The sequence below is a fragment of the Mesoplodon bidens genome (assembly GCF_964165515.1).
Source record: "Mesoplodon bidens genome assembly, chromosome: 12".
Classification (NCBI taxonomy): domain Eukaryota; kingdom Metazoa; phylum Chordata; class Mammalia; order Artiodactyla; family Ziphiidae; genus Mesoplodon; species Mesoplodon bidens.
In genome coordinates, this window is record NC_138168.1 from 44390640 (window position 1) to 44402984 (window position 12345).

General features: G+C 38.0%; 1 protein-coding gene across 1 annotated transcript in view; it reads right to left on the reverse strand.

The window, feature by feature from the left end:
* Positions 1 to 12345, reverse strand: part of AK9 (adenylate kinase 9) — a 105371-nt gene that overhangs the window by 24761 nt on the left and 68265 nt on the right. Inside the window, exons 23-26 of the mRNA XM_081251566.1 lie at positions 11958 to 12218; positions 10425 to 10549; positions 6661 to 6880; positions 608 to 676 (exon numbers count right to left, since the gene is read on the reverse strand). Of these exons, the coding sequence (XP_081107692.1) occupies positions 608 to 676; positions 6661 to 6880; positions 10425 to 10549; positions 11958 to 12218 (675 nt within the window). The remainder of the gene's footprint in view (positions 1 to 607; positions 677 to 6660; positions 6881 to 10424; positions 10550 to 11957; positions 12219 to 12345) is intronic.

Here is a 12345-nt window from a genome sequence, read left to right on the forward strand (position 1 = left end):
AACAACAAAAAACAAAACACAAAATAAAACAAAAAAGAAACGAAATTGGGTCATTTGTAGAGACGTGGATGGACCTAGAGATTACCACACTAAGTGAAGTAAATCAGGCAGAGAAAGACAAATATCATATGATATCACTTATATGTGGAATCTAAAAAAAAATACAAATGAGCTTCTTTACAAAACAGACACAAACTCACAGATTTAGAAAACAAACTTATGGTTACCAAAGGAGAAAGGTGCAGGGGAGGGATAAATTAGGAGGTTGGGATTAACAGATATACACTGCTATATATAAAATAGATAATTAACAAGGACCTTCTGTATAGCACAGGGAACTCTACTCAATACTCTGTAATAACCTATATGGGAAAAGAATCTGAAAAAGAATAGATATATGTATATGTATAACAATCACTTTGCTGTACACCTGAAACTAATATAACATTGTAAATCAACAATACTCCAACGTAAAATAAAAATTTAAAAAAGACTTCTATGCATCTTTTTATTTTACATTGCTGAGATTTTATATATGTGTAAAGTATATATGTTTTAAATATGTGTGTGTCCTTTTTTTTTGCAAAAAGCAATTTTATTTACTTACCTCCCCTCCTTTCCTTTTTTTCTCTCTCTCTATTATAAGTTCAGCCCTTCTTTTAGAAATCATGTCATCCTGTTAAAGAAAGAGACATTAAAAAATATTAATGGATAATAATAAAATTACTTTCTTTAAAAAAACTTATTATTTTTGGCTGCATTGGATCTTCGTTGCTGCATGCAGGCTTTCTCTAGTTGCGGCGAGCTACTCTTTGTTGCAGTGCACAGGCTTCTCATTGCGGTGGCTTCTCTTGTTGCGGACCATCGTCTCTAGGTGCACCAGCTCAGTAGTTGTGGCTCATGGGCTCAGTAGTTGTGGCGCACGGGCTTAGTTGCTCTGTCACATGTGGGAACTTCCTGGACCAGGGCTCAAACCCGTGTCCCCTGCATTGGCAGGCGGATTCCCAACCACTGCGCCACCAGGGAAGCCCTAAAATTACTTTCTATATATTAATTTTTTTTCCCAAAGGGGAATAATATTTGGGCAGAAGGATACTTTCCAGAAAGGCATGTGATAGTGGTAATTATGTCACTTACATCTTTGGACCTCTGGACCTCTTGATCAGCTACTTCCCTCCAGAGGGATAAATGGTACTTGGGATCAGTCACTTTTTCTATAAACTTTAGAATTCCTTTTCAAAATGGATTACTTATTTGTTTCCTTTGGTGGAGAGGTGGATTTTGTACATGTAGAATCAGGGAAATACTTAGAGGCTATTTGTTGAAAATGTTTGATAATCTTTCATCATATTTTTAAGATGTAATTGCCTAAAGAATCCATGTGAGAAAAGCACATGTACTTTGGATGCATTCACACATATGGTGTATAGGTAGTCCTCCAGTCTTTCTAGGGGTCTCTAAATCTAATGCAATGAATGGGTCCTTTGATATGACCTTAAGGTTTGCATGAAAACTAACCAGCACCCCTTGGGTTTGGGGGATCATTGGTTCAGGATTCTTGAAACTGGAGTTCCCTTAAATACTGGGAGATCAGAGAAGTGCCTTAAAGACATGCCGTGGGGGCTCCGGTCTAGGCCATCAGGACTGTGCTCCTTTTATCTGACAATTACTGAGTATACATTTCAGATAATTTATGTTTTGTTGACATGCAAGAAATATTTGTAGATAGAATTCTAAAACTGAATGGAATCAAATTAATATAGTTCATGAGCCCCAGAGAGATTCTGTAGCTTTTCAGAGGGTAAGAGTTATAAAAACTCTTATTTCCTTTTTTAAAACCAGAGTTTTACCATAGGTGCTTTAACTGTAGAGTTATGAAAATACAGTCTCCTTTGTGTTTTCATAACATATAAGGAAACCACTGTATATACCAAAAGGAAATGCAAAGTATGTATAATAAAGCACACACATATTATGAGTCTGTTTTTCCTCTGATCCTTTCACTCAAATAAGTAGTGGTCAGTGAAGTTTAACTAATTATTGCATGTCTGCCAGATGCCATCACTGTTCTGAGCACTGCACATGTATATTCTTTCATTTTCTGCTCAAAATATACTGCAAGGCGGACAGTATTATCCCACTTTATAGATGAGTTAATAAAGTCAGAAGGTTTAATTCACATAGCATAACACAGCTAGTGTGAGGATGGTGTAAGAAACTCCCAGATAAGGGTATGAAAAAGCACATTGTATGATGGAGCTGTAAGGAGGGTTTGTATTTGTTCCAACTGAGAAATAAAGTTAGAAAGAGGGTTTAGAACAGGATTGGGAGGGCTTTAAATGCCAGACTGAGGAGTTCAGATCTTAACAGAGTGACTTGATCAAAACAGAGTTTTAGGAAGATCAGGTGACCCGAAGGATGGCCTGGAGGGCCCAGATATGAAGTCTGGTAGGACAATTAGGAGGTCATCGTAGGAGTGCTCAGTGTGAGGTGAAAAGAATCTGAACCAGGTCAGAGTTGTGGGTATGAGAAGAAAGGAGCAAATCTGCTCTTTCCTGTTCCATATCCCTAAAATCCTGAGGGCATGTGATGTCTAGGCTGGGGCTTGATTGCTTTAGAGCTGCTCTGTCCAGTATGGCAGCTACAAGTCACTTGCAGCTCTATTTAAATAAAATTAAACATTTGATTTCTCAGCCTCACCAACTAAATACATTTCAACTGCTTAATAGCCTCATGTGTGTCTAGTGGCTGCTGTATTGGACAGCGAAGATACAGAACATTTCCATCAGCACAGAGAGTTCTCTGAGAACACTGGTCTACAGGTGCCAGATCCCACAAGGAGGTAACATGTAACTGCACTTTGGTATGTCCTCTTCTTTCTTTTCCATTCTCATGTTTGTAGAGCCTCTTGCCTGGCAGACACTTTGACCCATTTTCTTCAGAGATCAGCAACAGAAAAGGGAAGGATGTCATGTAGAATGGTGTGAAGCTTGGCGTCTTGCCACACCTCTCTCCTGACTTCCACAGTTCTTGGATGGCTGAGAGACTGGCTTTGATTTTGTGTGGGACAGGGATGGCCTGGGACATGTAATCTTAGTGTGGTGGAGCAAAGGGATGGATGGCAATGCCCTTAGAGGGCATGAAAAGAACTTGACAACTGTGTCTGAGCAGTGACAGAGGAACTTCATGGTTTTAACACTTTGTTTATAATTTAATAAGTATCGAGTTGTGATCATGTATTCAGTAATTTAAGTCACAGTATCTCAAAATTGGAATTAACTGATTAGCCCTCTGACACCAAAGAGAGCTTTCTTCCATACTCTCCCTGCCAAATGTCCACTCAGTCTATGCTTATCTATTGACAAGTAGATCACTGCCTTCAGTCTTTGTTCTTTTTGGAAAGTCTTACTAATAATGAAATACATCTCCTGGTACCTTCCTCCTACCAATGGTGCTCCTTTCCCCTGTGGCCACATGGAACAACGACATACTCTCTTCAGTATAAAAGACCGTCACATAATTTAACACTGTTCTCATGTCCCATCTTGGGTCTTCCTAGTTCCAGATTTGAAAGCCCTATTCTTTGTACTCAACCCAGATCTATAAATGTGTCCTTTCAAGACATATCATACATTGGAATGAATCATAGAGTATGTACTATTTTCTTTGCCTGGCCTCATTTACTCAGTATAATGATTTTGGTAGTCATCCATATTGTAGGGGGTATCAATAGTTCATTCATTAAAAGTACTGAATACTACTCCATTATGTGAATATGCTATTTATTTACTTATTTTTCCAGCTTTATAAAATTGTAAGATATTTAAAATATCTGTCGTGAAGATTTGATACGTATACATTGTGAAAGGACTTCTCCCATTTAGTTAATTAACACATCCGTCACCTCACATATTTATCTTGTGTGTGTGACAACATTTAAGTTCTACTCTCTTGCCAAATTTCAATTATACAGTAGTACAGTATTACCAACTATAGTCATCATGTCATACATTAGCTCCTTAGGTCTTATTCATCTTATCGCTGAACTTTTGTACCATTTTATCAACTTCTCCCCATTTCCCACACCTCCCAGCCCATGACAACCACTTTTCTAATCTGTTTCTATGAGTTTGATTTGTTTTTAGATTCCACATACAAGTGATACCATGCAGTATTTGTCTTTCTCTGCCTGGCTTATTTAACTTAGCATAATGCCCTCAAGGTCCATCCATGTTGTTGCAAACTTCAGGACTTCCTTCTTTCCCATGGCCGAACAACATTCCATTGTGCGTGTGTGTGTGTGTGTGTGTGTGTGTATACACACACATCTTCTTTATCCATTCACCTGTTGGCAGACACAGGTTGTTTCCACACCTTGGCTATTGTGAATAATGCTGCTATGAACACGGGAGGAGAGATATCTCTTTGAGATAATGACTTTGTTTCCTCTGGATATATACACCCAGAAGTGGGATTCCTGGATCATATGGTAGCTCTATTTTTTAATTACTTGTGGAACCTCCATACTGATTTCCATAGTGGCTGTACTCATTGACATTCCTACCAACAGTGCACAAGGCCTCCTTTTTCTCCACATCCTCACCAGCATTTATCTCCTGTCTTTTCGATTTTAGATACCCTAACAGGTGTGAGAGGTGATATCTCATTGTGGTTTTGATTTGCATTTATCTGATGATTAGTGATGTTGAGCACCTTTTCATGTACCTGTTGGTCATTTGTATGCCTTCTTTGGAAGAATATCTATTCAGTTCATCTGCTCATTTTAAAAACTTGGATTTTTTTTTTGATATTGGGTTGTATGAGTTCTTTATATATTTTGGATTTTAATCCCTTACCAGGCATATGATTTACAAATACTTTTTCCCATTCCCTAGACTGCCTTTTTATCTTGTTGATGGTTTCTTTTGCTGGGCAGAAAATTTTTTAGTTTGATGTAGTCCCGCTAATTTATTTTTGCTTTTGGTGTCGAATCAAAAAAAAAAAATCATTGCCAAGATTGATGTCAAGGAGATTATCCCCTTTTCTTACAGGAGTTTTAGGGATTCAGGGCTTGTGTTTCAAGTCTTTGATCCATTTTGAGTAGATTTTTGTGTATGGTGTAAGGTAGGTTTTCAGTTTTCTTCTTCTGCAGCAGGCTATACAGTTTTCCCAACACAATTTATTGAAGAAACTATCTTTTCCCCATTGTACATCCTTGGCTAGTTTGTCATAAATTAACTGACAATATATGCATGGGATTATTTCTGTGCTTTCTATTCTGTTAAACTGATTTATGTGTCTACAGTCTGCTATTGTACTGAATTGTTCAGTTCAGTTATTGTATTCTTCAGCTCTGTGACTTCTGTTTGGTACTTTCTTATTTTCTCTGTGACTTCTGTTTGGTACTTTCTTATATTTTCTATCTCTTGAGAAAATTTCACTTTGTTTATGCATTGTTCTCCTGACGTTGGTGAGCATCCTTATGACCATTAGTTTAAACTCTTTATCAGATAAATCACTTATCTTTGTTTCAGTAAGGTATGTTTCTGGCATTTTATCTTGTTTCTCCATTTGGAACATATTCCTCTGTTTTTTCATTTTCTTTGACTCTATGTGTTGGTCTCTGCCCATTAGATAAAATAGCCACCTCTCCCTGTCTTGACAGAGTGGTCTTGTGTGGAAGATGAACACAGCTCAGGCTGGCCCCAGCTCTTGGACATCTCTTAAGCCTTTGTACTTGTTTAAGCCACTTTATTTGTTTTTAGTGGCTCCCAGTAGTTGAGGGGGTACCATGGCCTATCAGTGTCCCAAATGGGAGGATCACAGTCAGCATAGGCTGATTGGAAGCTAGACACTCAAGCAGCAGCTGTTTTGATGTAGGTGATGTGGGTGATTTTCTCATTTGCCCAATGTGTAGGAGTCACTCAGCTAATTTCTGGATTTCTTTCAGAGTGGACTGAGTTCAGGAGGCTCCTATGTTGCCACCTTGGGCTGGAAGCCAAGGGACCCTATCTGGATATTTACCACATTTTGTTTATCCATTCATCAGTTGATGGACATTGAACTATTTCTACTTTTTGGCTATTATGAATAATGCTGTGTGAACTTCCACATACAAATTTTTACATGGACATGTTTTCATTTCTGTTAGATAGGTTCCTAGGAGTGAAATTGCTAGGCTCTCTATGACACTTTTGAACATTTTATGGAAACTTCTCAGACTACAGTTTAAGAAACGATGTTATAAGCTAATACCTGGATTTGTTGTACTACAGGCTAAAACGGCCTTGATGGATGGTGTCACCATTCCAGGAGCTAGTGAAAAAGTCAATGAAAATTTTAATTCTTTGTGTTTCAAGGTCTGCTCCACTTGCTGCCTCTTCAACTGTGCTCCAGTGTCTGGTATAAGGATACTGTGGTGCTACCACTATCTTTAATTTTACTTGCCTTGGAGTGAGAAACATTAACATGTAGATAATCATAAAGCCCTCAAATAATTCTTAACTCTTTAATTATAAATTGTCTTAATATTTGATGAAAATGTTTTCATACTGAATGTGGTATTAAAATCAGAAAACTACATTTTTTGTAAAGACCACTTTATAAACTGGATAAACGCTGAACACATTTACTCTTATGCTTTTTTTAACAGATACATACCTTGATTTTTGCCTTCATTTCTTTGATGAGTTTTTTCCTTTCTAATTTCTTCTTTTGTTTCACTTTCCACTTTCCAATTTGGGTAGGAAGGAGGCGATCAGAAACATCTTGATAATCAACTTGTATAAAAACAGCAGCATCTGGGAAAAACCCATGTTCCCCCAGAAACTGGACCTCGTCAGGATATCGCGGGAAACCATCTAATACAAAACCTGTGGAACTAGGTGGAAATTTCATAACTTACTTTATTGGCTTAAAATATTATATTATAAATATTGATTTAAAAATGAAAAAAGTACTGATAACTCTCAACTTTACATAAGACACCCAATGAATAAACAGTTTCCTATAGTACCTTTTATTTTTTTAATATTTCTACATGCTGTTTCTTTTCCCAAATGTACTGAGTTGGATTAAAATGATAATATTTTATATTTATAGTATAAAAGTACTGTCAATCAGTTTATAGACAATTACTATTAATTAGAAGCCTACTAAAAGTTGTGAGAAGATCACAGGGAAAGAGAAAATAAGTTCTCTGCTTGGGACGAGTGACCAGCCTAATGACTGTGTCACCGTTTTACATAAAGAGTTTACTTGGCTGCCCTCCACCCCTTTATTGAGAATCCTTACCTTTTAGTCATTTTTCTTCTAATGATGTTTCTTTTCATGGGAAAGTTCATAACCCTCTTCCCTGGCTCCCTTTGTAACCAGCGACAATTATTAATGTTTTCTTGGCTCATGTGTAAGATGATCGTATTCAGACAGGATCATCAAACTTGCTCAAGTATGATGAAACTTTAAGAATCATGAAAATAACTTGGAATGTTAACACATTTTCATTAGGGAGTATTTATAAAAACAATCAGGCTTGGAGAACCTGGCTTGGTTTAGTTGAGAGATTTAATATTGGTCCCTTTTTGAATGAAAGTTTATCTTGTTTATCTAAAATTTGGTTTAACTATTTATATTTAAATATACGTTTTCTTCTTCAAAGGAATAGGACTTTCATGAACATTTGACAGTTTCAGCTCTTAACTGTCATTTAGAAATGTTGTTTTCTTTCTAATTAAGTGGGCAAATTTACATATATTGGCCGTAAGATATGTGTTGTTTTCTTTAGAGGTGCCTTCAGCAAAGTCTCTTCTGTTCTAGCTGTTACTTCTTTGTCAATGACATCTAAATCTTTTACCCCTACACCCAAACTCTCTTCTGAGTTTTGATTTAGAATTTTCAACAAGCTGCCTAGTTTCTCCATCTGAATGCCCTTCAGGAATTATATATGCATCATACTGTCAAAAAATCATGCTCACTGTTACCCTTCCACACAGCTCTTCCTCTGACTCACTAGTATCCAGGTGTCAAACTTCAGAGACATCCTTCAACTCCCTCTTGCTTCTCACATACAAAACCTAAGTAATGTAACTAATGTAATTAGTTACATTAGATCTCTAGGACAGATGCCTTTTTAAAACATGTTTTTTCCTGATTATAAAAGCAATAAATCTCACTATAGAAAAATCAGAAATAAAGTCATGAAAAAAGGGCAAAATTATCTGCAACCTCATATCCAAGAGGTTACTGACATTTTGTTTTGTTTCTTTCTAGTTGGTTCTTCATTTGTTCAACTTTGTATCATATTATAAATAACTTTGTATCCTCTTTTTTAACTTAACCGTTGTATAGTAAAATTTCTTATGCTATTACAAAGTCTTCATTGTAGTAAGTTTTAATGTAGTGCTAATATTCAGCTATTTTATTTAGGCTATTACAGTTTCACTTTTTACTTTTCTTCAATCCATATGCTTTTTTTTTTTTTTTAAATGTATGATGTGAGGTCAGGAGCTAAGTTAATGAAGAAAAACCCTGCCAGCAACATGCCTAAGTTTACTATGACTATTGATCTAATTTAGGGGACAAGAAATTAAAATTAAAGTGACTAATAATCCCACTTACTTGGTTAAGCCAGGGACTAAGTGAAAGAGAGTGACCAGAGGAGGACTGGGACCTGCCAGTTATTTGAATTCTCTATGATATAGTTTCCTTATCTCCAGAATGAGAAAATAAAACTTTCTGTCCCAGAGGGCAGTTGTAAGGATTAAGGAAATTAATATGAATAAAATATAGGAGAACAGTATCTGGCACACAGTAAGTTCCATATAAGTGTTTGCTATTATCAGTACTGTAAGTATCATTTCACTTTCGTCTGGTGGATACCGAGGTAAGAGATTCTGGTTAGGAAATCGAGGTGAAGCCTTAAACTGTGGTGGCCTGGAATTCTTAGTTTGTCCTGTCTGGCATCAGGCTTGTTCCTGGCTGTTGGTAAAGGGATGAGACTATGGACAGTTATTTAGCGGTGTGAACAACCACTGCAACAAAAACAAAGAGCGTTGCTCATCAACCAGTTATACGGGGGTTAAGTCACAACCCACTGCAGTCACCTACTGACAGCGTACCCTGAAAAGAATTCAGGATGAAAAAACAGGATGAGGCACTCTGTCCTTTGGATAAACAGTCCCCTAGATAGTTAAATGCATATCTCAGGAAGAATTTCAATGACCCCAGATTCTTGCATTTTCCCATACACAGAAAAGCACTAAAATCATTAACTTGGGATATCTGTTCTTCGTGATTAGCAGCAATCTTTTACCAAGATATATGCTTAACTACATGTATTCCTAGCCAAGAAATTCATACATGTGTACTGGCTCCTCCCCTACCTCTTTGGAACAGGTCTTCAGAGCTATCTCCCAGGCTGTAGTCCTCAGTAAGACCCTGAATAAAATTTAAACTCACAACCCTCAGGTTGTGCGTTATTCTTTAAGTTGACAGTGGAATTAACTAATTGTTAAAAGATTACAAGGCAGTGGGCTTCCCTGGTGGCGCAGTGGTTGAGAGTCTGCCTACCAATGCAGGGGACACGGGTTCGTGCCCCAGTCCGGGAGGATCCCACATGCCGCGGAGCGGCTGGGCCCGTGAGCCATGGCCGCTGAGCTTGCGCGTCCGGAGCCTGTGCTCCGCAACGGGAGAGGCCACAATAGTGAGAGGCCCGCGTAATGCAAAAAAAAAAAAAAAAAAAGATTACAAGGCAAAGAGTCTGGTACGTCATGAGTGTACACAGGTTTAGAATATGGATCCTTAATCACAACTACACATTATAATCCCCTGGGGAGCTCCAATGCCCAGGCCCCAACCTCACACCTCTAAAGATTTTGACTCAGTTATTTTGGGGTGGGGTCCCTGGCATCAGTATTTTTAAAATAATCCTCTAGATGTTTTTTTAAATTAATTAATTAATTAATTTACTTTTGGCTGCATTGGGTCTTCATTGCTGCATGCCAGCTTTCTCCAGTTGCGGCGAGCAGGGGCTACTCTTTGTTGTGGTGCGTGGGCTTCTCATTGCGGTGGCTTCTCTTGTTGTGGAGCACGGCCTCTAGGCACACAGGCTTCAGTAGCTGTGGTTTGCGGCCTCTAGAGCACAGGCTCAATAGTTGTGGCACATGGGCTTAGTTGCTCCATGGCTGTGGGATCTTCCCGGACCAGGGCTCCAACCCATGTCCCCTGCATTGGCAGGCGGATTCTTAACTACTGCGCCACCAGGGAAGTCCCTAAATAATCCCCTAGATGTTTTTAATGTGTGGAATCACTAGTTTACATGAGAGTAAAGGAGAAAATTCTTAAATTTATGTTGGATTACTTTTTAACTTTTAAGAATAAATCAAATAAAAGTCAATAAATTTATAAAAGCATATAAATTAAGATACCGTATTGGTTCCTTAAACCACCACTCAGAGAGAATTGCTTCAAGGATTTCGGGAGGCAATGGCTCATTTTCTGTTAGATTTAATCTGATTGCTTCTTCTTCTTCTGTAAGCTGTACTTCCTGAGGCTACAAACAAAAATCAGAAAACAAAACAAAAATTTAAAACTGTATATTAATAAATAATACTATGTTACATAGTTGATTAGGATAAGACCTGTTTTCCTCAGGTCAGTTTTTTCAAAAGTATTTATGTATTTATTTATTTTGGCTGTGCTGGGTCTTAGTTGCAGTACACGGGATCTTCGTTGCAGCATGAGGACTCTTAGTTGCAGCATGCATGCAGGATCTAGTTCCCTGACCAGGGATCGCACCTGGACCCCCTGCACTGGGAGCATGGTGTCTTACCCACTGGACCACGAGGGAAGTCCCTCAGGTCATTTTTTATACTGTTGCTCATAAACATTTAAAAATCTGAGCTCTTTTCTTTAAACCAATATTTAATATGGTTTTAAATATTAAATGATATTTACTATTGCTAAGAGGAGTTACTAGCAATTAGCATGACTGATTTTCATACATGGTCTCAGGATACCTGTCTCATCATTTTTACTAAAACCTTGGTCAATATATATCACACACCTATAAAGCTTAACTGATTTTTGTCGTCTATCTTATAATTATTCAACCTAGATCCTGATTAAAGGATGGGCCAGGCAGGCAGTCATCTGGAATATAATCTGTACCTGTGTCCATTTATAGGAGATCATTTGAGAAGAAAAGGGTCCAGCTATATCAGAAATGGTTAAAAAGTGAGTTAGAATTAAGAACTTTCTCTTTATACCTCCAGATAGAAAACACCTAAGACATATATACAAACTTTCTTATGAGGCATCATTAGAAATTAATATTTTGAGATCTCCACTGGTGCTGGGACAGAATTTTTATGACGTTAAATAGAAAACAGAGAACACAATAACGGAAAACCTTACACTCTAGGTCAGACATATCAAATAGCATAGTCCCAAATAAATGCTATATAACACTCTTGTCAGGAAAAGCTTTTCCTTTTTTTTTTTTTTTTTCGCGGTACGTGGGCCTCTCACTGCTGTGGCCTCTCCCGCTGCGGAGCACAGGCTCCGGATGCACAGGCCCAGTGGCCATGGCCCACGGGCACAGCCGCTCCGTGGCATGTGGGATCCTCCCGGACCAGGGCACGAACCCGTGTGTCCCGCGTCGGCAGGCGAACTCTCAACCACTGCGCCACCAGGGAAGCCCTGCTTTTCCATTTTTTAAGTAAGATCTGTATTTAACATATGGGGAGGATGACTCTTAAATGATTTTTATGGGCTATTTTTTTCTTAGAAACTTTATAGAGTTTCTTTCTTTTTTTTTTAACATCTTTATTGGAGTATAATTGCTTTACAATGGTGTGTTAGTTTCTGCTGTATAACAAAGTGAATCAGCTTATATTCTTCTCCCCCAAAGTAACACCAATAAGCACAGTTATCTGCAAGGAGAGTATTAATATTCCTACCAGCTTCTTTGTATTTTCTTCCACAATTGTAACATTGGCCTGAATTGCAAGCTCTTCAAGTTCTTGTTTTGCAAATTGTTCATCCTCAGAATCGTCCTCAAATTCAGGTCCAACTTTCTTCTCAGTTTTAAGCATTAATTTTTCTTGAAGAAATTCTTCAAACTGGATATGAAAAATGCCCAATTTCTCTGCCAACTGTCTTCCACATACGGTTTTGCCAGAGCCATGGGGGCCCAGAAGGCATATTCTTAATGGAGGAGCCTGCCACAGGGGGTGGGTCAGGGGGTTGTAGGATAGAAGGATAGTGAGGAAAAGGAAGCTTTGAGAATTTAGAAAACATAAGGCTTATTATTAACTGCCCTCCCTAAGACTGAATTATCACTTCACA